We start from the raw sequence: 26371 nt of genomic DNA, 5'->3' as shown, positions 1-26371 counted from the left end.
ACCCAGTCTTCAAGAACTCCGGTGAAGTCAAGCTGGGGGCAGAGGAAGTGTACTCGCGAGCAGATGAGCTGGGCGGTGACTTCAATGACTTCTTTGCTCTCCGCGCGGATCTGCTCGACCATGGCGGCCCGTATCGCCGGAAGTTATCGGACGAGGCGGGCGAGTTCTGCGATCGCGGCCGAGGCGTCTGGGGCCTCCGCGGGCTCAAACCGGAATCCTAGCTCGCGGAGGGCCTCTGCAGCCTGCCCTGTTACAGCCCGAAGGCTCAGCAGTCGAGGCGGCGGGCTTCGGCAAGCTCTCCAGTCACGGCGAGCGCCTTGTCCTTCTCCGTGGATACGGAGGAATGCAGCGCTTCGAGGTCCTGGACCCGCGAGAGGTGGTGGGCCTCGGAGGTAAGCCGCATCTCTGTCAGCGCGGACTCGAGGCCGCTGACCCTGCAGGATGCAGCTTTGAGCTCCTCGCGGAGCACTGTCTCCCGTACGGCCGATGCGGAGGACGTTTTGATTTCCCGCGCGGTGGCTAGCTCTGCGAGCTCGCGCATCCGCTGGTTCTCCTTCAGGAGTTCGTCACGCTCTCCGGCGGCTGCGGCGAGCAGGGCTCCTGCGTCGCGCACCTGGTTCTCCAGTTCCGCCACCTTGGAGTCCGTGACGCCGAGTGCGGAAAGGCGCGCCTCGGCATTCTGGATCTCGCGAACCAGGGCCTCTTGGCGCGCGGGCGTTCTCGAAATCTGCTTTCCCCCAGAAAGAATATTTACGTGGCCAATGTAAATTATAGACTGATTCTAATAAGAAAAGATTAGTGTGATGGATGCTAATATAACTTATTAGAATTATGGGTTTTAATTCCCTCTTTTCTCCATCTATTAATCTTCAATTAAATATATGCTATATGTGCGTGAAGGAAGTAGCACTTGCTGGTTTGCTAAAAGCATTGAACAGATGCGCATGCATGGGGTCGATTACTGCTAGTACTAGACGCCTTCTCCTGAAACGACGCATCGTTTGCATGCACCCGTGCGTGATTGGCAAACACATTAATTTAGCGCGTGAGTAATTGGCATGCGACCGAAGAAACTGGACGGCAGTGGAGTGACGCGCCTGTTCGCTGGAACGTCGCGTCTGCCGGCCCAAGGGATGCACCTGTAGGTAGCGTATAAAAGGAGCACTGGTTGTCCATTCTCCACACACATCGATCAGAAGGATCACACACACCGACTGGCTGTTCTTTATCCATCAGAGGAACTTGTGAAGGGAAGAGGTAGAGAGAAAAAAAACGTACGCACGACGATGACGTTAATATCGCAAGGACTCTAATGGAGCAAGTTACACTCGGATCATCATTGTGAAAGTCTCTAGGATGTTTTTGTTGAATCGTATGGTATTCCGCTAACACAATCATCTGCCATCTGGCTCCACAGTGATTGTAACATCATTGATACTACATGGATCAACAACAGTAGCCGATTCGTGTACCTTAGATACTCTTAGGTTGAAGTATGCTGGATGATTAGGCTCCGGAAGAACAACACTCTCACTGTTTAACATTCCAACAACATCTGACATTGTAGGTCGATCATCTACATTCTCTTGGACGCACATCAGTGCAACGTTAATATACCTCCTAGCCTCGGTTGTATGGATCTCCTCTGCAATGTCTGCTTCCACCAGCTCAAGCCAACTTCCTGCTATCCACAATTGCCATGCCTGGAGAAACATTCTTCATGATATACATGACAAGAATTTCTACAGGATAACATACTTTCGTGTGTACAAGTTCAGAAGATACTCACATATCCAAGGAGGTTAAGAAACTCCCCATACTGGTGGAAACCAGAATTCCTTTTTCCGCTAAGAATCTCAAGAAGTAGAACACCAAAGCTGAACACGTCAGATTTGATCGAGTAAATGCCTTCAGAGGCATACTCAGGAGACATATAACCACTGAAATGATTCAGAAGCACAAGTAAAAATATTGAATAAAATTTTCAGTTCAAGTGATCAGACAATTACTGGTGTTTTAGGCATTAACTGTACTATAAATTAAGGGGAATATGCCTACTATGTTCCCACCACCCTCTTTGTGCTTCCTTGACTATCATTTGAGCTGAAAATTTTTGCTAGCCCAAAATCAGAAATTTTAGGATTCATGTCCTGGTCCAACAGAATATTGCTGGCCTTAAGGTCCCTGTGTATTATGCGCAGACGAGAGTGCTTGTGCAGATACAGAAGACCTTGTGCTATCCCTTCGATTATCGAACGGCGTTTGTTCCAATCAACTAAAGTTGTTCTGTTCCCATCTGCACATCACTCATGGTAACAACAGATTAGACATAATTTTATAGCATGGATGAAAGACATGTTGAGTAGTAAGCTACATTGTGAATACCAAATATAAAGAAGTCCAAGCTCTTATTTAACAAATACTCGTACACCAGAATTTTTTCCTCTCCTTGAATGCAGCATCCCAAGAGTCTGACCAGATTATTGTGTTGCAGTTTTGCTATAAGTTCAACTTCATTCTTGAATTCTGTGAATCCCTGTCCCGAATGTGAGGCAAGCCTTTTAACTGCAACTTCCATCCCGCCTGGTAATTGGCCCTGGAAACATGTATAAAACAATATTCCATACACTATTGAATTTTCACTGAAATGGCAGAAAAGGGATTACATGATATTCATTTTGAAAAGAGAAAAGTACTTTTTTCGTCCCTCAATTTGTCGGAAAGTTCATTTCTCGTCCCTCAAAAACAATTCGTACTTTTTTCATCCCTCAATTTCCAAAACCGGACACTTTTAGTCCTTAAGGCTATCCGAAGCGGTTTGTCTAGCCACGTGTCTGGTTTGCACTTAATCCCGTGACCGCCGAGGCTGTTGAAATTGGCCTCGTCGTGCTCTGGATCTCGTCCAGGCACTGGTTGTACTTCTCCTCCATCCGCATCATCTATATCTTAACTGGAAAAAAATAAGTGAAAAAACTATGCGAAAACCAAACACGTGGCTAGGAAAACCACTTTGGATGGACCGAGGGATTAAAAGTGTCCGGTTTTGAAAATTGAGGGACGAAAAAAGTACGAATTTTTTTTTAGGGACGAAAAAGGTACTTTTCTCTTTTGAAAAATACTTTTTGCATATACAACAACACATATCCATGGCATGGACTATGTTCCATTTCACTCTTTTATACTTCAATTTCCACTACTGAATTCCAATCAACATTCAAAAAGGACAAATAAAACTGGTTTATCAACTACTGATTTCTTTTCTTTTCAATTACAGCTTCATTTGATGTTTCTTATGCTGATCCCATTTGGTTGAGATATATTGGTAAATCTGGATATATTAGCAACATGCGTGTATCTTTATGGTCAAGTCCCAACTGTATATATTGTGTAACTAGTGCTAGTATTGCTTTATCTATTTTGTACCCCATTTGTCAATTTGGGTCAAATCAGACAGATGGGTACCTCTCATCAGGCAAGCTGTCTTGATTCTACGTACCACGTCGCACACGTACAAGTGCATGGCGTTTGCAATGGTGTGGACTAAGTGTGGAGGCAGATAGCCAGCAGCAGGGAGACTACGAGGCACGGATGCAGCGACCAAAGAAGACAATTCGGCCATGATTGCCGTTAACAAAGCCACATCGGAAATGCCCTGCGCCTATAAAGCCACATCGAAAATGCCCCGCACCTATATGTAGCTGATGCGGCTAACTACTTTCTCGTAGTCCTAGAAACAAAGTTCTATAAACAATGTAGTTTAATCGATCTTTATAATTTATTTTCCAACGTAGGTTAGAAAACTAGGCAGATTGCAACACAATTTCTTATTTGAAAAGAATACCCAAAAACTGCCGATATAGATATTTTGTCCTAAAAACCAGTTCCAGCAGCATACCCATATTTGTTGGATATCCAAAAAACTGGATAGCTACCCATATTTACCCCTCAATAACCAAACATGCGTATTTCCGGCTAGAATTTGGGTAGCTACCGTATCCCACGCGCAAGGCCAACTGCCGCAAACCTGAAATTTCATCCCCGCTCGGCAAGAAGCCCACTCCGGCCACCGGACCGCACAACCGATGTCCCCGCGCTGCCGGCCGCTCCGCCTAGCCCCTGCGCCCCTCACCACCGTGCTTCCCTGCCCCCAACGCTGCTTCCCCGAGGCCGCAGGTCGCCGCCCAGATCGAAGGAGGAGACGGCCGATGCCTCCGTAGCGCGCGGCGCCGCAGACCGTCGCCGCTCGTCCTCTTCGCCTCCCGACCTCCAGCGTCGCCCGCTGGCCCCCAGCCCCGAGCTGATGCCCTAGCGCCGCCGCCCACGGGCCCTCCCCCGATTCCGCCCGGCAAAATCGCCGAATCCGGCCCCGCGCGCCCCTTCCCCGTCGAATCCGGCCAATGGCGTCATCGCCGGCCTCCCACGACCACCTGCGACGCCCCCTCCCCGACGAAATCGCCAAATCTGGCCCGCGGCGCCCCCTGCCCGACCCAAGCGTTGCCTTGGCAAGATGCGGAGAGTAAGAAGAGCAGGGGCTGCACGTCCGTCGCCTGCCGCCCCGATTACGGCCGCGACCGCGCCGCCTGCTCCGTCTCTGATGGGCAACGCCGTCGGCTTCCTCCCATCATGAGTCCGGCCACGAGCGACCGATGGGAAGAGGACTGGAGCAGCGATGAGCACGAAGGCAGGGGAGAAGAACAGTGGAGAATGACATGTGGGTCCGGGGTGGAAGTTGTGTATTACGGTATCCAGATTTAGGGATGCTAGGAAAGTTGGACAAGTTTTGACTATCCAAATTTTTTCACTCCTCTACCCATATTGATTTTGGGTACTCAAAACATGGATATGCCGTTGAAGATGCTCTTATATACTGACGACTATAAATAATGGTATTGTAAATATGCAAGAATGTACCGAAAAAAAAATGCAAGAATGTGCTTTTGCCCATGCACAACACGAATGTATTGGTTAATGTAAAATCTATGTCTCAGATTTATTTCAGAAACTCATGAGTGAATATGTTTTTCGGAAGGAAACGTGATTGTATTTTTTTGATTGTTAATACGATTTGTTGACTCATCCAGTCATCCCTTTTGTTTTTTCCCTGCAAAAATAAACCTTTCATTTACCTTGTAGACAGGACCGAAACCACCTTGCCCAAGTCGGTTTTCTTCTGAAAAGTTGCGCGTAGCGTCCGATATCTCAGAAAAGTCAAAGAGGGTGAAGTCTGAACTCTTCTCTTCCAATCTCCAGAGCAGTGCATCTTCTCCCACTCTATTCGCGGCAGCTTGATTCTGCAAGTTTGCCTTTCCTAGGTTGAGCAGACACATGAATACAGGATTAATTTGGGATCAAACCTTTGATTACCCAAAGAAGGGTGAGTAGATCAAAAAGTTGGCAGTTGTTCTTTTGAAGAACGTTATTGTGACGCGTGATAAATTAGAACATACCTTTTCTCTGTCTTCTTATCCATACAATGGCAAAGATAAAGCAGAGCAGTATCAATAGTAATGGAACGGAGATACCAATAACCCACAGCTTACTTGAGTTCCGTCCTAAGCATAATAACACAGTATCAGTGCACAGTAAATTTGCAATTTTGTACAAAATCTCATAACCAATTCGGTGTCCCAATAATTCAACTGCTAAGCTCAGCTGCTCTGGTTTGCAAGTCTGAAAGATGCTACCAGTCTACCACACGCGAGACTTTTAACAAGCTAGAAACTACCCTATTAAATACTCCCTCTGTTCTGGAATAAGTGACATGGATTTGTACTATTTTGAGACGGGAGGAGTAATATAAAACTGTGCTATCAGAATTTTACATTATTACATACCGTGCTGTTCTTGGACGGTCGCTTGTGTCTCCGGTGGTGGTGCCCCAACTGGATACACGGTAAATGGCGTTCCTGGGGCAGTGTTGGTCGCTGGAACTGCCGAGACCACGTTGATCCTGCTAATAAGCAGCATCGGGTCCCCTGGAAAGAATGGGTATTGCTCGTACCTCATGCTACAACGAATCCCGCGAAGTTGACCAGCTTTCATTCCGTCGAAGTACTGGAGCAGCTGTGGGAAACCCTGGAAACAGGCCGCGCACTCATCGGCTGTCAGGTCGGGCGTGCACTGCATAAGGCAGTACAGCGTCGGGAGGCCAGAACCGACGTCTATGCGCGAAGTCGTGAACCTCCTCGAGCTGTCTGCGGCCGCTCGGGCCGTGCTGTTCAAAAGACTGAACAACAAGAGCCGGAAGGAAAAGGCATTTGCCGTGATGTTCCCTTGGTTAACGAGGATGCGCACACGGCCATTGTCGTTGGTGGCGAGAAAATTCTGGTTGGAGAAGCTAATCATGCAGTGCTCGTAGTACAAGGTGGCGTCCTTATTGTACGGGCAGAGCTTCTGCCCGTCCTGGAAGGCGGTGGCCAGGCAGTCCTCGCAGGCGGAAGCGTCGATCATGTCCCCGCGGCAGAGCGCAAGGAAGTAGACGGTGTCGGGAACATCGCCGGCGGTGCCGGTGGCGAAGAGAGTGGTGTTAGACGCGGCTTTCTTTGGGAGGGTGGACGACAGGAGCCTCAGGTTGGCTTCGTAGGTGCTGCTTGCTGTGTATGTGCCGCCGCTGCCGCAGGATGGCCACAGCGGCTGGGCTGCGGCGAGAGGCAGCAGCAGGAGGAGGATAGCCATGGCCATTGCGCACATGTTCCTGGGGTATTTTTTTGTCATAAAACAATGCGACGCACAGCGGGTTACTTATGTCATGCAGTGCATTGATTGATGCAGAGTCCGGATCCCTCCTTTTCGAAATAAAAAATGTCACGCAGTCGCGGGTCCCTATGGATGATGCACTCTGTCAACGTTAACGACCGTTGACTCACTCCTATCAACATCACATGGAAATGCCCTGGGGCCCATGTAATTGGCTAGCCGTCAAGCCGGAATTTTCAACCGAAATCATGCCGCGTCGAAAGAATAACAACAGTGTCTAGACGACGACGAGGGAAGTTTCCTACGGTAGGCGGGGATTATTCAGCACTGCTAAAGGCAAACATGAATGGAGGAAGATTCTGCCCGTGTGTCCCATCAAATACACAACCAAGGAATAGGCAGTAGCAGAAAGCAATTTCTCCAAATCACAAGCGACTAAGCGAGCTGCAGTTCCCATCAAATCAGAGCAAGGACTGAGGAAAAATCTACTCTACCTGTGTTCTCTGAAGGTGGAGAGCCGAGTCAGCTAGCTGCAGGCCGGCGCGAGAGAATTCCTTGCAGGCGGAAGGAGAGGCGCCGCACGAGGACCCCGACCCCCCGAGCCAAGGATACAGTCTGGCCGCCGGCGCCAGCCCCATTGCGTCTGCTGCCTTCACAGCCGCGCCGCACCGCGCCTCGGCAACTCGTCGGTGGCAGGACGACAGGGACCGCGGTCCGCGGAGGATGAAAGAGGACGGCGACGGAAGGAGGACCGGCGTCGGGAGGAACGAGGGCTCGACCGGAACCGGAGGACACGGCCACGGGGGGAAGCTATATGACTCCATCGCTCCTCGTCGGAGTTCCGATAGGGAAAGGGGATGAGATTGCACGTCTTGGCGATTTCGGTTCGAGTTTTTGCAATTAAAAAACAGAGAGGGAGGTAAAGGATGGTCGCAACTCGCCACGTAACCGATTACAGGTACGGACAGGAGCTACGGGAACAGGCAAGTCCCGTCCATTTGCTAACGCATACTTAGACGGTGGATTGTTCGTTTTCGTTATATTCGTGTTTACTGAACAATTTTTTTTTACTTTCGTGTATATTTTTACATAAAAGATTATAAGATAAGTTCAGCGAACCACGGTTCAACAATGCCAACTAAGCTTTATTCATGTGATACCACGTTTGCTAGAATCGGCGCCTTCACTTTTTTCTTACATTAATGGTGTGGGTGGAGGCCGCCGCCCAAGAGCAGATACCACAAAATATGAATTGAAGGTTGCAACCACAAGAGCAAGCAAGCTATGAATTCTACCGGATCTGACGATGCGCGCATGCAAAGCTACAACAATGGGCTCCGGAGGAATCATGAACCATTCTGAAGCTCTCGTTCCCTTTCCGCTCTGCTGGGAGGCTAGATACGCTATCTCCTTACAAGATGATGCTCGTCCGATCTACGAGGGATTCATCCTGCTTCCTTCTCCGCAGGATCGTCTCTTCCTTCTCGATGTGGATGGTTCTCCGATTGATGATCGCCCGCTCTGTCACCTAGGCCCGATTGCGGAATTCTGTCTCATCTCATGTCCATGTCACGCGGTGGTGGTTGGTCGACAGATTGACGCCACGGTGTCCTTCCATGCTTCGATTGCCAAGGTTGTGCCGCCCGATGTTGCGACGCGGTCTCGTTCTGTTCCTTCTTTGCGGCCCTGCTCTACGGTGTATCTCGATGAATCTGGTTCTGAATGTCTCACTCGTTCGACGCGAGTTGATATTGCATCTGATCCACGGAGGCGGTTGCCCTTGGTGAAGCCGTGTTCTGTGGTACAGGAGTGGGATGCCGTGGAGGAGCGGATTGCGCCGTGTTCACCCTGGCGATCACATTCTGTGGTTCGCGAGGAGCTGCATGCCGAGCCGCGGCACAGTACTGGGCTTCTGGTTCGCACTTGTGCCACTGTTCATGTTGGTGGTCCGCACATGGTGTTCCACCCGGGACAATGGGGCCTTGGTCTGGCCTAGTCAATGGCTGGGGTCAAGCCGCGGCTACCAACCCTGTGGGATTGATTGAGAATATTCTCGGCCTTTAGTGCAAGGTGCTTCCCATTCGTCACTCGTGTGAAGCGGTGGCGGCGACAAACCCTAGACCGTGTGGAGTGGTATTTCTACAAAGTACTTTTGCCACCCGTGAGTTTGATCCTTATTCTTCTTCTAGTTCTCCACAATCCGGGATCCCAGGCGATTCCAGATCTATCGCGTAGGTTGCGGCTGGTCCGACCATGGAGCGGCAACGACCTCGGGTGTGTGGTGATCGACGTTCCCCTACGCGGAATCTTCGACCACCACCTCGCAGCGGGGGGCTGGGAGGTCGTGGACGCGGTGGTTCCGACGATTGGCGCAACAATGCGGCTCTGGTGGCGCAGGAGGAGCGTCTTCGGGAGGAGGATCGTGCTCGTGCGGCCCGCAGTCTGGAGGAGCGGCGCCTTGCAGATCTGAAACGCACGAAGGAGAAGCGGCTCCAACTGGAGCGCATCAAGGAGGCGGATCCTCATCGTGCGGAGGAGATTCGTCGGCTGGAGGAACGTCAGAGGGAGGATTTGCACTTGGAGGAGGAACTTCGGGCGCAAGGCTTGGCGGCGGCAGGTGAACGTGTCCCCATCTCGGGCGCGGATCACGACCGCTGGAGTCATCGTCGGGAGATGCAGCGGGAGAGAGGGGTGATCTCTGCTACTCCTTCTTCGCCCTCTGCTCCCATCGTGGGTGCAGCTGTGGCTAGCACTTCTTCGGCCACTGCTGCGGTCTCACGCTCGAGGTATGTTTTGACTAATCAGGTTCCGCTACATCCTTCTGTTCCGAGGGGGGATACTGATTTGGAGATTGTAACGTCCCAATTTTCAAAACCCTTCATATGCATTGCATATAATAAGAATCATGTCACCTTTGCATTTGATCACATTTGAAAACCCTAAAATTTATCCAGAAAATCTTTTGCAAATAGTGCCTTGATTTGAATTTGGGCTTCGATCTTGCTTTTGAGCATTTTGTATTTTAACCCATGAAGGTATTGGTATAAAAAGGGATTTAATGCATATATATAGCTATCCCATAAATTCACTTTTGAAATTACTTTGAAAAATAATTTATTTTGATAGCCTAAAAGGCCCTAAAAGCCATTTTATTGGCAAATGTATTTTTAAATATTTTATTTTGAGGAAATTCTTGTTCCAAAAATTAGATCATATGAAAATATGATTTTACAAATTTTGTTGCAATTTATTTGGAGTGATTTGGAGCTTTGAATCCATTTTGAGCTTCAAAAACAGAAAATAGAGAAGAAGAAAAGAAAAACCGAGCCAAACCGGACCGGACCGGACCGGCCGAACCGGGACGAACCGACCGGCGCCGCCCGCGCCCGAGCCGCCCGCGGTCAATGCCAGATGGACCCCACGCGCCCTTCTTCCTCCGACTGCCATCCGGTTTCCACGGCACGCACGCCCGAAAACCACCCCACGACTCCTCTCGCGATTCCGTCGCGCACGAGCCACCATATCCAAAACCCCGCACGTCACTTTGAAGCTCTCGGCCTCCTCTATCTTTCCCCCAAGCCTCACACCCCATTTCGCTTCGGTTAGAGATTAATTGCTCGCCGGAGTACGTTACGTCGCCGCCGTTCTTCGCGATTCGCCGCCGCCCCGGTGAGTTCTTCACCCGTCGGCCGCATTTCTCCTTCTCTCCTCTCTCGTGCGCACATTTTGACGCAGACGCTTTTTATTTTGGAGCATCGCAGCGTCGAGCCGTCGCCGCCCGTGGCCGTCTCCGAGCCGCCCGTCCGTCCCGCGCCCCAACTGCGCCGCCGCCGTCGCTCGCGCCGCTCCACCCGTGAGCCGACCGCCTTCGTCCGCACCGTTCTCCCCCGAGCCGTCCTATCCACCAAGCCGCACCGCCGTCCGCCGTCCGCCCGACCGCGCCGCCGCCCGTCTCCCTCAGCTCTGGCCCCCCGCGCCGCCTTGGTAAAACCCTAGCTCGAACCGAACCGGACCAATCCTGCACTGCCACGTGGCGAAGCATGTTAAGTTAATTTTCGGCCGAAATTAAAATAGCACTTTTGCAGAAAAGTCCCCAGTTATTCAAAGCATCATAACTTTTAAACCGCTTGTCCAAAAATTATGATCCGCACCTTTCTGGAATCCTCACAACTTGTAGAATATTTTGGCACAGTTGAATTTCAATTTCGAACAACTTTTCCAGAAGAAAATTACAGAATGGTTGAATATGGTTTAAATTTCAAATGAATTATTTCAAAATGGTTTTGAGCATGTTAGCTTGCTGTAAAATGATTTAAGCTTGTTTTTGTCCATTAGGACCAGAACAGAAAATTATTTTATGAATGACATGACCCTAGGAGTTTAAATATTGCTCTATGTTTGCAAAAACCATATAATCTTTTAATTAAAGCCCATCCTTGTTTCATGCATAATAATTATCTTTTGTTTATTGTATAATCTGTCCAAATCTTTTGAGAAGCCTTTCAAAACAGAAACTAAACTTGTTATATTTAGAAGTAAACTAAGTGTGCATCATCATGACATATGCATCATAGCATGTTTTTGTATTGAATGTTGTGTTTATTGTGTGTATGTTTTCTTTTATTTAGATTGTGTGGAGTGTAATCCCTGTTGTTGCGAAGAGTGTGATAGCCACGACAACTCGGGACAAGGCAAGTTCACTTTGATCATTTCCCTAAATATTTTACTATGCACTAGTTGTTTTATTAGATGCACTAGGAATATTACTCGTACCTCTATGCTAGCTATAAATCTCAGGTAGTATAGTTTACCCTTGCCATTACCTTGCTACAAAAATTGCCATCGATTGTAGTTGAATGCTGAGCTATGGTAGTATCGCGGGAGAAATAACTACATTATGATATTGTTATGCCTTTGGCGATATGAAATGTTTTATTAGAGTAAGGCAAAACAATTAATTCAATGAACCGTCATGGGTGGGCTGCTTTGAGGATTTTGAGGATTAGCGGCGTCAGGTCCATTTCTATGGGTCCCTCTGAGTCGAGTTCCCGTGGTTTCGGGAATGGATAGTCCATGGACGTCTCTTCCGTGGATTCGGGGAGCGCCTACGTTGCAAATGTGGAATGCCACCTGGGGTAACCGAGACTAGACTAGTTTCCTATTTAGCAGCTTCCAGTACAACCACAATGCTATATGGGCTCTGGCGAGACAAGAGTAAGTTGTATGAACCTAGACCCGAGTAATTGTACCGAGGTAGCTGTGTAGGGGGAGCGTGATTCTCTCGTGGTTTAGGGAATACCCTCTGAAAATCTCGTAATCGATGCCGTTGCTACTCTACCCTGAGGACAACAAGGGATTAACCCATCGGTTTCTTGTGGGGAATGTGTACAAACTCTCGAGAGCGTTAAAACTAAGTACTTAGCCGTGTCCCCGGCAATGGACAATTTGAGCAACTAGATGTGGAGCTGTAAGGAAAGTCTCACTCATTCTAATTTCTTAATAAAATGAATGGTTTGAACTTGGGTTTAGGAGCATTGATGTGTCTACTCAATGTCCTTAGTTTAATAGGAGCATGGGTGTGTCTATCCCATGTCCAATAGTGATAAAATCTATTTGTTTAAAAAATAGGATTAAATAACTAAGTTTTTATGCAAATAGCCTTGAACTCCACCTTGCCACATTATGCATATACTTGGTAGGTTCTGATATAATTCCCGGTGAATCTTGCCAATACATTCAATGTATTGACCCTAGTGGCTGCATCGTTTAATGATGCAGGAAAATCCGACGACGAGTAACATTTACATTCTGCTTGTTTGGGTTACGGGCCTATATTCCAACACGCTCTCACCGTGGTGTTGATGTGCCCTTGTATCTTTCGCTTGCCGTTGCTAAACAGTTGTTTTATTTCCATCTAACCCGTGGGGTTATGTGAGTTGTAAGTACTTTTAAATTCTGGATGATACGTTGTAATATTGAGACCTTTGTTCTATGATATTACATCTTCAAACTGTGTGTGCTAGTGAGTCGATCCAGGGACTAGCACGACCGAACCCGTGTATGGGGGCGGTCGCTTCAGAGATTCTGGGTGGAACGCCTGCCCCTCTGCGGTGTGGTGGTTGTGATGGTATTGGGCACTCTGTGCCTACTTGTCCTAACAAAAAACCTTGGGAATATGTTGCGCCGTTCCTGGGATGTGAGGCTTTTGGTCAGGGTTTTTTCTCCATTCATGTTGATGAGACTGCTGTTGAGACTAGAGAGGATCTACACTTTGGCATGGTTACAGTGATCAAGTGTGTTGCTACTGGGAAACAGATTGAGATTGAGTTTAAGGAATGGGTTGGACCTGATTCATCTTCGCGGTTCTTTGCTAAACCAATTTCTTCTACTGAATTTCTGGTCCGATTTCCTACTGAGAAACTCTTGCTTCATCTGAGTTACTTTCCTGAGTTATGCATGCGTCAGGTTATAGCTTATGGTCTATATGAGTTTGAATATGTTAGGGAGGTGATTGATCCTGCTCAAATTAGAGCTCAGAGAAATGGTGTCCTTATTGCTGATGCTGGTGATGGTGAACAAGATATGTCCAACAAAAGACAAGGAGTTGAGGGACATCCCCAACCTGTGAATGTTGGGACTCTTGCTGACACATGTGTGGCTGGTGGAGCTGGAAGTGGGCATCAAATGAGTTCCTATGTCACTGTTGGATCTACTTGTACTGATCTGGTTCTTTTTTATTATAAGAGGAAAGGGAAAGATCCTGCACCATCTTGCTCTACTCATCTGGCTCATGTAGCAGAAGAGGAGGAGGATGAAGACTATCTTCTTAACCAGGTGAACATGTTGGGATATGGTGGCTTTAGTCAGTTTTCCAGTTATGGAGATCCTGGTCAATCTTCTAGTCACAACCCAGGACACTCTGACTCACATCAAGTTCTCAACCAGATAATTCTAGCTGATTTAAATCTGTCACGGAATTTTGGTGTCTTATCTGATGTGCATCAAAAGGTTGCTCAGTCCTTTGCTGCTGTTGGCAGTCCTTTCATGCTGAAGCTTATGGGAGATGTTGCTCCAATTGAGGATCCTTTTGAAGGGTTATCTTTCCAGGACTTCCTGTACCAACTGATACAGACTTCTAGTGATAAGATATCTATGTGGACTCAGGAATACAAGCAATTTTTTCAACAGCCTGTTGTGCAACTGCCTGCTGATAGTGCTGATTCTCTTGCCATGAGTGATTCTCAGCTGAGTCATGTATCTTTTGAAGAGGGAGAAGAGGTTTCTATGGAAGAAGTGCATATTAGGCTGAATGCTCAACCTGAGTGCCAGATGACTACATCTGATCTTGTGTCTGAAGTGGAGTCACAACCTGAGCTGCCCCTTTCCCAAGAGGTACCTGAAGGCAACTTTATTGATCAAGTGGAGACTGTCCTTCCTCCTCATGTGATCAGACAAAGTTCCAGGCTGCAGAACTTATCTTCACAAGTCTCTTATGCTGCTCCACAGAAGACCATGGCAGATACCAATCTTAATTTCTGCAAGTCCTTTGTTGTCTTAGATGATGATGATGTTTTAAGTAGAGCTCTTGAATTTGGTATAGATCCTAACTCACTTCCTTTAGAACAAATCAATATTCTGAAAGATTTAGAAATTGCAAGACATGGTCTTGCTCAAAAAGATAGTGAGGACCTACTTGAGGGAGATGTGATTGGGGATGGTACTATTTTGTTACTTGACTAGGAAAGGGAACATGTGTTTTGAAGAGGATGAGAAAGACTTTACCCCTGTTATCTCTAAATAAACTAAAAAGAAAATCAGGTCTGATAAAAAGAAAAAGTCTTAGTCCACAGGAAACCTAAAGATCTATCCTCTGATAGTACCTTGGGTCCTCTCCACCCTTTGTGTGGACAATTGCCTGTTACTAGGACCAGGAAGAAAAATCCTAAATATTCATGTTAGGTCTGTTCTGGAACTACAAAGGTGTGGGGAAGAAAGGTTTGAATGCTTATGTAAGAGAACTTATGCAGGATCATGATTTAGACTTTGTGGGCCTTCAGGAAACTATGAAATCTACCTACTTTGATGCCTTTTTCAGGAGAATTGATCCTCTGCATCAATTCTCCTGGAATTGGATACCTTCCAAGGGAAAATCTGGTGATATATTGGGAGGAATTAGAACTTCAAAATTTGAGTTGTTGAACTTTTCTCAAGGTGATTTCTTTCTAAGAATTAAAGTGAGAGATAAGAAAAGCTTGCTAGAATTTCACTTAGTTTGTGTGTATGGCCCTGCCCAGGATGATGGAAAGGAGGACTTTCTGCAAGAGTTAGCTGTTGTCTGTTCTAATCAGTCCCTTCCTCTTATGATTGGTGGTGATTTTAATATCATGAGATTCTCTACTGAGAAAAACAAAAATCTTAAGAACTCTAAGTGGATTGACATGTTTAATGCTGTCATTAATACTCATGGCCCAGAGATTTGGATATTGGTGGGGGGAAATTTACCTGGTCTAATGGTCAGGAGGATCCTACTTTAGAAAAACTTGATAGGATTCTTATTAGTAGCCCCTGGGAAAATCTTTTTCCTCTGACTGTGGTGCAGAAATTAGTTAGGAAGCTATCTGATCATAATCCCCTACTTTGGGATACTATGGACAAAAAGGAAAAGAAGGTGCAGACCTTTAGGTTTGACACCAGTTGGGACAAACACCCTGATTTTTTAAATAAGGTTCAACAGGTTTGGCAGACCCCTATGGTAGCTACAGACAGCCTGGGTATTATACAGGAAAAACTGAAGAAAATCTCCAAAGTGTTTAAGGGCTGGGGTATAAATCTTGGGGGGGTGGGGGGGGGACATTAAGTTAAAAAGGGACCTCTCTGATGAACTACGGGATCTTGAGGGCTTGGAACAGATTCAGCCACTGTCCTCTACACAGTTGGCTAGGAGAAGTTCTATCAACACCAAGTTACTGGAACTTTATGCTAGGAAAGAAGATTTTTGGCATCAAAGAGCTAGTACTAATTGGTTGCTTAAGCGGGATGAGAACAGTACCTTTTTCTATAGAATTGCCAATGGAAAAAGAAGGAAGCACTTGATTTTCTCACTTACGAATGAGGATGAGATTATACAAGGGACTGAGAATCTCTTGCAACATGTCACTGATTTCTACAAACAACTCTTTGGACCTGCAGATGGTTTTGGTTGTAGACTAAGAGATGAGATGTGGACAGTAGAAGAACAGTTAACTACTCATGATAATGATTTGTTAGATCAAGCTTTTTCTGCAGAAGAAGTCAAAAATATTGTGGACAGTATGAAACCTAATAAGGCCCCTGGCCCTGATGGAATTCCTATTGAATTCTATCAACAGTGCTGGGGGATCATTAAAACAGATCTGCTTGCTGCTTTTACTGACTTTCATCAGGGTACACTTAATTTGAATAGAGTAAACTATGGGGTCATTACTTTACTACCCAAAGGGGATGATGCTGACAGGATTCAAAAATATAGGCCTATCTGTCTATTGAAAGTGCTATTCAAAATGTTTACTAAAGGGATGACTCTCAGGCTAGGCCCTTTGATGCCTAAGATGATATCACCTGGTCAGAATGCCTTTATAAAAGGAAGAAACGTCATGGATGGGGTCATGTCTTTACAAGAGATCCTTAGGGAAACAAAGTTCAGAAAACAGCAGGGGATTGTCCTAAAACTTGACTTTGAGAAGGCTTATGATAAAGTTTACTGGCAATTTCTCTTTCACTGTCTCCAAAGGATGAACTTCAGCCCTCTTTGTCTTAAGTGGTTCAATTCTATTATTAGAGGAGGGATATTATGTGTCAAAGTAAATGATGTTATGGGGAGAAATTTTGGTAGTTTCAAAGGTGTTAGATAGGGGGATCCTCTGACTCCCTTCTTGTTTAACTTAGCTGCTGAATGTCTTTACAAAATGGTCAAAGCTGGACAACAAAGTGAATCTTTTGTGGGGCTAGTCTCTCATCTGATAGATAAAGGTATTGCTACCTTACAATATGTAGATGCCACCATTCTTCTGCTGGAAGATAACTTGGAAATGGCTAGAAACTTGAAACTTATTCTCTACCTCTTTGACTCCATGTCTGGTCTCAAAATTAACTTCTTAAAAAGTGACATCACACTGGTTAGTACTGATCCACAGAAAGCTCAGACCCATGCAGACCTGTTCAATTGCCAAATTGGTAACTGGCCCATGAAATATCTTGGCATGCCAGTCAGTCCTGATAGATTGCTAGTTACTGACTGGGATATTCTGGAAGAAAAGCTTATCAAAAGGCTTGATGACTGGAAAGGAAGTGCTTTGTCAATTGGGGGAAGAGTGACCCTTCTCAATGCTTGCCTGACTAGCACTCCTACTTATCATTTGTCCATGTATGTTCTACCTAAAACGGCCATTGAAAAAATGGATAAAGTTAGAAGGAGATTTCTGTGGCAAGGAGGCCACCAAAAGAAGAAATACCACTTAGTTAAATGGAATCTGGTTTGCTCACCCGAAAAGAAGGGAGGCCTGGGTGTGAAAGACTTACTTAGATATAACATAGCTCTTATGGGGAAATGGTGGTGGAAACTAGAACAAGAAGAGGGGATGTGGCAAGACATTGTTAGAGCCAAATACTTAAGGGGAAAAGGGATTTTTCATGCTGCTCGCAGACCTAGGACCTCAGCTTACTGGGGGGATTTGCTCCACCTAAGACAGATCTACTTACAGGGTAGGTGTGTTGTGATTGCGGATGGTAGATCTACAGATTTCTAGGGTGATGCGTGGTGTGGTCACACTCCTCTGTGCTAGCTGTTCCCAAACCTGTTTGATATCAATCAAGAGGTGGGTTGCACTATTAGGGAGCTCTATGACAATAGATGGCGCCTCACTTTCGGCATTGGCTGGGTCCTGTCCTGCAAATGGACCTAAATAGGTTACATGACAAACTATGGGGGGTGGCTCTAACTGAGGAGAAAGATAAACCAAAATGGAAGTGGACCAAATCTGGAATTTACTTGTGAAATCTATGTATGACAACCTATTTTGGGGTAGGAGAGACAGATCGTTTGCACATCTTCGGAAAGCACACTTGAAAATTAAGGTTTGGCTTTGGCTCATTTGGCATAATGCTATTGCCACAAAGGACAATATGACCAGACGTAACTGGATAGGTGATACTAGATGTAAATTCTGTGATAATCATGAAACAATACACCACCTTTTCTTTGGTTGTAGTGCTGCTAAATATGCTTGGAGTGTCCTCAGTATGGCTATTGGTTCTACTACTCGACCAGCCTGTTTTTCACAATTTTTTGGGTGGATTTCTCACCATTTGCCGATTTCCCGAAACTTACAAGTAGTGGGGGTTGCAGCACTTTGCTGGGCTCTCTAGAAACTGCGTAACAGAGCTTGCTTTGAACATAAGCTGATTCGCTCTCCTTCTGAGATCATCTGCTATGCATGTGCCTTTCTTCGCTACTGGGCAGGCTTGCAAACTGAACCGGACAAAACTAACCTCTTGACAGGAGCTTTGGCACACCATGAAATGCAAGCTCGGCTAGACAGGAGGCTGGGTAGGGGAAGCCCCGGGCCAAACACAAGTCTTCCAGAAGATGATGCAGCGGAAGACACGACACGGGGTGACGAGGAAGACGAAGGCTGATGCGCGAGAGACATAAACCTGGAAGCTATCTTCAACATCGCTCTGTCTCTGCTGTGATGAACGACTACCGTGTCCCAGCCCTATGTGCTGGTCATTTCTTTTTTTCTCTGTTCTTGTGAACCTTATATGTTTGTTTGCTATCAACTTGCGCATGTGTTCTTGTTAGCCAACAGGCGGCAAGTATGTGTGAACTATGTGGGCAAACTCGGGTGTATTCCGTTATCTTTATGATAGTGGAATCCGATCGAAAAGATCGTTTGGAAAAAAAAACGTTTGCTAGAATCCATTTGCTAGGAATTTCCCCACCGATTCCTTTCAGACCCCTTTGGTCATAGGATTTCTAAAACACAAAAATAAGAAAATCACAGTATTGAGGCTTCATGAATTAACATCTTGTGTGCTTGACACACCACAGGAGAAACGAAGGATTTGTAAAAACATTGGTGGATGGAAATTTTCCCTCAAAACAGACTGCAAATGAATCCTTAAGAAAAAAATTAGGATTTTGTTCCCATGAATCAATCAACCAACAAAGGAAATTTTCCAAAGGATCTAAATCCTACTCCCTCCATCCCATATTAAGTGATTTTCTATTACATGTATCTAGACGCTTTTAGGCATAGATATATTCATATTTGGACAAATTTGAGTCACTTAATATGGGACGGAGAGAGTACAAAAATTCCAAAGAATTCCCTTTGAATCAAAGGAGCCTCACGATGGTTTTGAATTCTTGTGCGCCTCAAACAAAGTAACATACTTCCCCCATTTCACAAAGGTTGGCGTATTTTGTTTCGTTAAGACAAGCCTTTGACCAACGAAAACTCTATTGATATGTGTTTTTTCATACTCCCTACGTCCAACAAAAGATGTTTCAAGGTTGTCAAAATTTGGATGTATCTAGACATGACTTAATGTATACATGCATTCAAATTTGGTTAAAGTTGAGACATTCTTTGTTGGACGGAGGGAGTACATGAAATTCATATCAGTGGATTCGTTTTTAAAAGCTCTTGCTAATGAGCATGGTTTCGTATCATATAACTTACATATTAATAAAGCAATTCTTGGTCAAAGGCTTGTCTTAACGAAACAAAATACGCCTGAAATGGAGGGAGCATTAAGAGAAGCAACAATTTGAAACATGGTCAAAAGTTGTCACGCGCACTTAATAGGCATTTAGCCTGTAAGTCTGTTCAGAATCTCTAGTCTTTGAACTTTGAATTTGCTGAGCCTGAATTTGTTCCGTTATCTTTGACAGTGGAACCTGATCGACATGGTCGAATGATACCCCGTCACGGATCAAAAGTCGGCACTTCAGCAGACGGACCCCGGGTTGCTCGGTACAGCGTGCGCCGCGTGATACTCCGGTAAGGATCTTGCTCTCTCTTCCTCTTGAGGTAAGACATGACGTTCTCCACCTCGGATTTGATTTGCAGATACACTTGGTTTGCCTCCTTCCGATCCGTCAATACATTGTCCATTCCTTTCATCTCAATTGGCTTTCCGAACAGGAAGTACATCCGACCTGGTACTTTAGGGAGAACAACAGGCATATGCAAAGTCTGATTCCCTTCTTCTCCTTTGACAGTATCTCTGAAACCCAAGTGTGCAAAGTTTAACAGTCTTTATTGAAGGAAAAACAAACATGGGGCTACAAATCTGACCTTATTCCTGTCAAATCTTCATTGAATGATTTTATCTGGTCTTTGATATAGGGGATGTTCTTTAGATCATGGTAGTCCAGAACTATCTGCAGAAAGAACATAGTATGCATCTAAAATACAAGAGACGTGAAATACTAAGATTTATTTTGAATTCTACTCGTCATTAAAATGCACTCCCTCCCATAATTAGTGTCTCAGATTTTATACTAACTTAATACAAAGTTGTACTAAATTCAGGCTGCTCAAAAAAAAGTTGTACTAAATCCGAGACACTTATTATGGATTGAAGGGAGTAGAATATAAATTTTACTACTCCCTTCGTCCAACAAAAGATGTCTCAAATTGTCAAAAATTAGATGTATGTAGACATGACTTAGTACAAAATGCATTCAAATTTAGTTAAAGTTGAGACATCCTTTATTGGAGGAGGGAGTAGTACAATATAATATGTAAATCCAACAACAGAGCTAGTGGGGTTGGGGCACCCCATTTTTGTTCATTAACATGTACTCACTCTGTTTCATAATTCTTGTCGAAATCTTACGTGTATCTAGACACTTTTTAAGAACAGATACATTCATTTTTGGGCAAATTTGAGAGAATTATGGAACCGAGGTGGTACTAGTTTGGGTTTAGATTGGAAACGTGTGTTGCCCTTCGCCCAAGGCTACAGATTTCAGTTTGAAACTCAGTTTGTTTTAGTCGTACAAATTTTGTTTTGGCCTTCGCCCGCACACCCCTCTTGCTCCGCCCACTGTAAAACATGACATGTATAGAGGCAGAAAAGGCTACCTGAAGAAAGTCATCTTCTCCGACGCAACCAAATGGTACAATAGTAACACCAAACCGCGCTGCCATCCTTACAAATTCTGGTTGATCTGGCCAAAACAATTGGTATCCTTCGCCCTGCCAAGTGCAATAAAATACGGAGTAAAACATAGCAGGAGACATCAAGTTCTTGTGTGCGTACTACTCTCTCCGTTCAACAAAGAATGTTTTAAGTTTCTCAAAATTTGAATGTATCTAGACATGACTTAGTGTATAGATGCATTCAAATTTAGTCAAAGTTGAGACATCTTTTATTGGACGGAGGGAGTAGCAGAAAAAGAGTTCAAACAAACCTTCCTATGTAGAGCTTCCCGCACTCCACCGGGATAGAGGAGAACAAATTCATTTCTCTCGAACGACTTGTACGTATTGATCGGACTGACAGGAACTGCGCCGTACATAGAGAATGCGTCAAATAGAGACAGTTCTTGGCGCAAAATCTCAAAATTTCCAACAAAAAATACTTGATGGGCCGCAGTTCGGATAACTGTTTTTTTCTCTCCCAAGAACCCTTCAAAAAGTGCGAACATCTCCATGGCCAAGAGTTGGTGATAGCCCACAAACAAGACTGGACCTTTGTCAGGAACACCGGAAAGACCACGCACAATTTCTCCATCTTTCATCGTAGACAGCATTACTGGGCTCAGTAACTGATGAAACAGTCTGCACATGTTTCAGCTTCGTACTGATGAGTTCAATTGTTCTAGTATGTGAAAGTGCAATATGGGTTTGGAGAGTTTAAATACATACTTGAAATCTTCACCATATGTTCTCTTGAATTCACTTAATGTAGGTGGGAGGTAATCGGTCACCGGGTCCCGTTGTCTACTGCGACGGTACATGCTGGCTCCTTTTATGACAGTTAGCAGGTTGAAGCCATCCTCCTGTCCAAGTGCCACAAAGATTTCAGAATTTTCCTACTACAAAATATCAAATGTTTAGACTGCTCAGCATAAGCACTTCAAATCGACCGATGAAGTGAAAACATAAAAGAGATCGTAAACGATCTATTAGAAAAATGATGAGCACAGTAGTCTGTACCATAAGTAGTTTATCCCCACGGTTCCTAAAGTATCGAACTTTGCACTTTTTCAGCGTCTTAAACAGTCGGTCTGCTTCTCCACTTGGCGGAAGATTCTCATTGCCACTAAATCCCAAAAGCATATACAGTGTCAGATCGAATTCGTAAATCCAAATGTATAAATAAGTAGAACTCAATGAGCTACCAAATGTGTGATGTTGTAAACAAAAGGTACGTACCTGGCAAGAAGTAGAACTTCTGCTTGTACCGCGTGAAGTTGAGAATTGGCATAGGCCACACCTGACTTGAGAAGCTTGAGTTTCCATACAAGAGTATCCATTCGTATGACATGTGCCAGTTCCTGAGAAATAAATAAGCACTAATTCTTGAAACAATAACAATACTATATGCTTGTGCCCAGTAATTTTGTCCTATAAGGACATTAGTCATTAGACAGTGTCACTATTGCAGACCATGCAATTCCACTTGAGTAACAAATTATGCTAAAAGCTAAAAAGGATATTGCTATAATAATAAAAAAATACATTGACCCACTACAAAACTAATTTGTAGATAAAAAAGTTTTTAAAAACTATGACTTACTGAAACAAAAGGTAGCATTGAAGTAAGACTTTCTGAAAACTCTTGCAGAGTCTCTTGAGGGGAATGATTGTTCTGAATGCTAACCATAGCCACATTAAGAGGGTTACCTATTTCAACAAACAGACAATATTTTGAGGAGGCACGGATTACTCATTGTCACTGAAGTAAACGGCATAAAGGAAGAAAAAAAATTACACTGTAACCACACTATCGGGACTTATATTTAGATATATGGGCATAATTGGCAAGTTAAGAGAAACATACCAATCAAATATCTGAGAAGGTCAGGATATGTAACCGGAAGGTTGCTTGGCACCACTTCCAAAAGAGGCAATATTGCCTGCAACGGGGATTTTGCAGATGATGTTGCTGAAAAAACAGATTATACTGTAATATCCTAAAACCAGTAACAATATTTCGATCACAAGATGACACGACATATCATTGTGTACATAAAAATGTATTTCACCTGCCTGGATTTACTAATATAAGAACCAAATCAATTTTTTGATTACGAGCCGCCACTGAAATTGCCAAGCATCCACCAAAAGTATCTCCAGTAATATATATTGGTCTCTTTGGTGACAAAGCATTCTCATATTGTACATAAGCTTCCACCATTTGTAATAGCCCTGTATGCATTGTATTTAAAATGTTTAAGATTTACTGATTCTAGGTTTTCTACATAGCAAGTAGAAAAGGTCAGGTAGGTAATTCATCTACTGTTTCCCCTAAAAAGAAGTAGAAAAGGTCAGGTACTTATACGGACATGAACATGTCAAACTAATGCAAATAATAACTAAATAGGTGTACCTTCAAATGGTGTACGGTCATTTACTGGTATATGGAAGCAGCAAACCTCAAATACCCTGTGCATAAAAAGCAAAGAACAAAAATTAAATTATAAATTTGAACTTAGATTTAGTCCATCCAAGGAATAAAGGAAAAGTGGAATATAAGACACGATTATCATGGTCAAAATCATACCCTGAAAAATATAACAGAAAGTAATAATCGTTTCCAGAATTTACATCTATTGTCCATTTGCACCTCAGTTGGAGTTACTTTTTGTATAGTAGGTTAAGTTAAATAAACAAGAATTGTGATAAAATACATGTACTGAGTTCTGTCTGTTCTGTTAAGTGGGAGAGGAAAATATACTCGAATCAAAAATGGAAAAATAAAAGGTGAACAACACATGGAGTGCATAAAAAATAAAGATGGTATTAATGGATGTGTCAATTCTAGTTTCACAATTTACCAAAATATCAATGGATTCAGGTGATCTCAATGCAAGAATGCTTAGGTAAACGCTTAAAGAAAGAGAAAAAAGTACGCATAAATAAACATGGTATTGACGGATCGAAAATGGGCTAACTGGATGTGGATCGTACGCACCGAATGGACGCACTAACATGCCCTTACTTACAAAAACAAAATGCTAAGAAAAAACAAGTCTAAATAAAATGCCCCCAAAATAACTAACGATTGGAATAGATTTATACTATTGTTCTACGACCAATAATAGGTACTCCCTCCGATCAGCGACACCTAATATGGATCGAAGGGAGTACCTTAAAAAAGGGACGTATTCAGTGAAAATCATATTTACGGTGAACACTCCGTAAAGCCAATTTTAAAATGCTACTGTAAAAAAAATTAAACAAAGTGCATATGTTAAGGAATTGATGTTTTATACATGCATAAAATTTTAAGTCCAAACTCAATCTCGTTTAGGGCAATAAAAAAGGAAATTCAGCATAGATAGTGGTTCTTCATTGTTTGATATTATTCACTTATATATTTCTCTTTTTTATTCCTTCCGAAGGTAATGAGATTCGGATTAAAATTTTGCATATTAGTAGAATATCACATCCCCAACATATGATATTTATTTAGAATTTTTTGAAATCTCTAATTTTTTATATGAAATTTGCATAGTTTTCACCGTAATCAGGGGCGTACGCACGTTACCTTACCCAGGTGTACATGAACCATGGTAGTTATTGTTTCTTTGTTGTACTCCTCCGTCCCAAAATAAATGACGTGAATTTGTATAATAATCTATGGCAATTCCAGTCACTTATTTTGGGACAGAAGGAGTATTTTGTATATAAACCTTATGTGGCACCCTTAAATTTACATAAAAATATATATGGTTCACACAAGGATACCGTACCATTATTTCTCTGGGTCTGCCCCTGACCATAAGTGTGGTTTTCACCTCATATTTCCCCTAGAAAAACCTTTAAAATACATTTTAATGGAGTAATAAATAAAGAAAGGATACTCACTTGCCCAAAGATTTGTGGTGCAAAATGAGCTCCATTCCAACACCATCGACTCCTGTGGTCCAAACAATTCGAAAAAAACACAGCATTAGACTGCGAGCAGAGGAAAGTCTATTTGCAATAATGGTTCTACCATCTACAACATCCCTTGACAATGTTGAGTTAGGACCGTTGATTCTGCTTCGAACAACAGTATTCCTCGTATCATTGGCTAGTGTTTATCGCTGAGTGGACACTAACCTGACAAGAAGATGAGCAGCGGTGCCTTGTCCACCACCGGCCGTCCGCACTCCAACGGGCAGAACCACCGCGGCGGCCCAGGCCCAGCGTCGTCCTTGGGCATCATGGGCCTCGCCGCCTCCAAGTAGTCCTTCATGGTGACGCTCCCAAACCCGTCGTCGTGAAGAGCCTCCAAGGGTGACTTCTTCGTCCTCTTCTTCTTGCTACTCTCCGTCTCCAAGTCGTCCTTCCGGTTCGTTGCATCGACGGAGCTCGCGCGGAGGCCCAAAGAGGCATGCCGCCGAAGATAGCGACTCGTCGGATTTACGCCGAACGGGCGGAGAACAGTGTGCGGGACAATGGACATGGCGAGAGGATAGGATTCGAGGATCACTTGACTGTAGAAAGAAAAAGGGAACAGGGGAGGAGGAGCAAGGGACGCGAGGAGAGAAGGCTCCGTTCCTCGTCGCGATGAAGCACTAGTGATCGCGGTTTTAAACCATCGAAGACGAGCAAATTGATTTAGGGGAGAAAAATCTAAATGAAGATCTCCATTTCTGTCGTGGTGGTCTTTATTTAATTCTGAATAATATTGCACAAAACCATCACATATGGATTTTTAGCTGCAGGGAGCTGCCACTTTTGTGAGTACTCCCTCCGTCCAACAAAAAATGACTCCAGTTTGTCAAAATTTGCATGTATACATGACTTAGTGTATAAATTTAATCAAAGTTGAGACATTCTTTGTTGGACGGAGGGAGTATATTTTTTATATAACCATCACTCCATTTTTGGTTAAAAGTTTGCACCTCATCAAAATGGTCAATTTTAGCGCCTTTAAGACATTTTTTATATACACGGCCCACGAGTCAAAAAAATGGACATTGCGTTTCACCGGTTATCTTGCGTCCACCGATGTGGCAAATGGGGTTCCTCTCCTCTTTTGCCTGGTCCAGCTAGGGCACAAACCCGACTAGTCTGACCACACCACTCTCTTCTCCCCCACCTGCTTATCTCTTGATGGTAATGGCTACAGATAACATCGGCTCCTCAGGGGAGAATGCTCACAACGCTAGATTCGTCGCTCCAAGGAACCATGCCGAGAGAGAAGCATGGTGGTTGTCGAACATGTTGTCGTCGCCTGTCTTTGTTGGCCGGGAGAGATGCAGGCAGAGGAGAGAATAGGGATGGGACAGAAGTGGTGTGGTTCGAGCTAGGCCAGGTAAAGGATATGCACGCCCTTTGCCACGTTGGCAGACGCACGTCAACGGGTGAAACGGTGGCCACATACTGACCCGTGGGTCACCCATGTCAGAAACCGTCTCAGAGGCGCTGCATCGACAATTTGGGATGCTTGCCAACTTTTAGTTATC

General features: G+C 44.5%; 3 protein-coding genes across 8 annotated transcripts; 1 reads left to right on the top strand and 2 right to left on the bottom strand.

The window, feature by feature from the left end:
- Nucleotides 1-1264: 1264 nt before the first annotated feature.
- Nucleotides 1265-7744, bottom strand: LOC100834906 (cysteine-rich receptor-like protein kinase 4). 3 transcript variants are annotated; one of them, XM_014899712.2, is made up of 8 exons: nucleotides 7191-7744; nucleotides 5835-6075; nucleotides 5448-5552; nucleotides 5127-5308; nucleotides 2386-2596; nucleotides 2059-2296; nucleotides 1790-1940; nucleotides 1265-1703 (listed from the first exon to the last, which is right to left on the bottom strand). In XM_014899712.2, the coding sequence occupies exons 1-8, from the start codon at nucleotides 7518-7520 to the stop codon at nucleotides 1395-1397; spliced, it is 1767 nt and encodes a 588-aa protein (XP_014755198.1). In that variant the 5' UTR covers nucleotides 7521-7744; the 3' UTR covers nucleotides 1265-1394. The 3 variants fall into 3 exon arrangements, with proteins under 3 accessions (XP_014755198.1, XP_003567683.2, XP_010230874.1); XM_003567635.4 differs by lacking the exon at nucleotides 7191-7744 and having other exon boundaries at nucleotides 5835-7184; XM_010232572.3 differs by lacking the exon at nucleotides 7191-7744 and having other exon boundaries at nucleotides 1527-1716; nucleotides 5835-7184.
- Nucleotides 7745-8404: 660 nt separating this feature from the next.
- On the top strand, nucleotides 8405-11388 carry LOC112270913 (U1 small nuclear ribonucleoprotein 70 kDa-like). Its single transcript, XM_024459528.1, has 2 exons — nucleotides 8405-9482; nucleotides 11325-11388. Exons 1-2 carry the CDS (start codon nucleotides 8950-8952, stop codon nucleotides 11338-11340), a joined length of 549 nt encoding a protein of 182 aa, XP_024315296.1. The 5' UTR covers nucleotides 8405-8949; the 3' UTR covers nucleotides 11341-11388.
- A 7678-nt stretch (nucleotides 11389-19066) lies between these two features.
- Nucleotides 19067-25545, bottom strand: LOC100823246 (acyltransferase-like protein At1g54570, chloroplastic). 4 transcript variants are annotated; one of them, XM_024459753.1, is made up of 13 exons: nucleotides 25020-25545; nucleotides 24783-24834; nucleotides 23302-23357; nucleotides 22962-23120; nucleotides 22753-22857; nucleotides 22489-22595; nucleotides 22125-22264; nucleotides 21906-22011; nucleotides 21615-21748; nucleotides 21158-21527; nucleotides 20829-20942; nucleotides 20037-20122; nucleotides 19067-19965 (listed from the first exon to the last, which is right to left on the bottom strand). In XM_024459753.1, exons 1-13 carry the CDS (start codon nucleotides 25363-25365, stop codon nucleotides 19665-19667), a joined length of 2076 nt encoding a protein of 691 aa, XP_024315521.1. In that variant the 5' UTR covers nucleotides 25366-25545; the 3' UTR covers nucleotides 19067-19664. The 4 variants fall into 4 exon arrangements, with proteins under 4 accessions (XP_024315521.1, XP_003565752.1, XP_024315522.1 ...); XM_003565704.4 differs by having other exon boundaries at nucleotides 22125-22246; nucleotides 25020-25542; XM_024459754.1 differs by lacking the exon at nucleotides 22962-23120.
- Between the last annotated feature and the right edge of the window lie 826 nt (nucleotides 25546-26371).

Source organism: Brachypodium distachyon, chromosome 2 (assembly GCF_000005505.3).
Source record: "Brachypodium distachyon strain Bd21 chromosome 2, Brachypodium_distachyon_v3.0, whole genome shotgun sequence".
Taxonomy (NCBI): Eukaryota; Viridiplantae; Streptophyta; class Magnoliopsida; order Poales; family Poaceae; genus Brachypodium; species Brachypodium distachyon.
Note: the sequence above shows the minus strand (reverse complement) of the source record. Positions and strands in the feature narration are given on the sequence as shown.

Excerpts from the sequence above, each read along its gene's own strand:
- LOC100834906 (XM_003567635.4), bottom strand. The coding sequence starts at position 6,714 with ATGACAAAAAAATACCCCAGGAACATGTGCGCAATGGCCATGGCTATC. Across the intron at positions 1,941-2,058 it reads AAGAGGGTGGTGGGAACATA|TGGTTATATGTCTCCTGAGT; the intron begins GTAGGCATATTC and ends GAATCATTTCAG. Across the intron at positions 1,704-1,789 it reads TTCTTAACCTCCTTGGATAT|GCATGGCAATTGTGGATAGC; the intron begins GTGAGTATCTTC and ends ATGTTTCTCCAG.
- LOC112270913 (XM_024459528.1), top strand. The coding sequence starts at position 8,950 with ATGGAGCGGCAACGACCTCGGGTGTGTGGTGATCGACGTTCCCCTACG.
- LOC100823246 (XM_024459753.1), bottom strand. The coding sequence starts at position 25,365 with ATGTCCATTGTCCCGCACACTGTTCTCCGCCCGTTCGGCGTAAATCCG. Across the intron at positions 21,749-21,905 it reads GTGGGGATAAACTACTTATG|GAGGATGGCTTCAACCTGCT; the intron begins GTACAGACTACT and ends GCACTTGGACAG. Across the intron at positions 21,528-21,614 it reads ACATATGGTGAAGATTTCAA|ACTGTTTCATCAGTTACTGA; the intron begins GTATGTATTTAA and ends AAACATGTGCAG.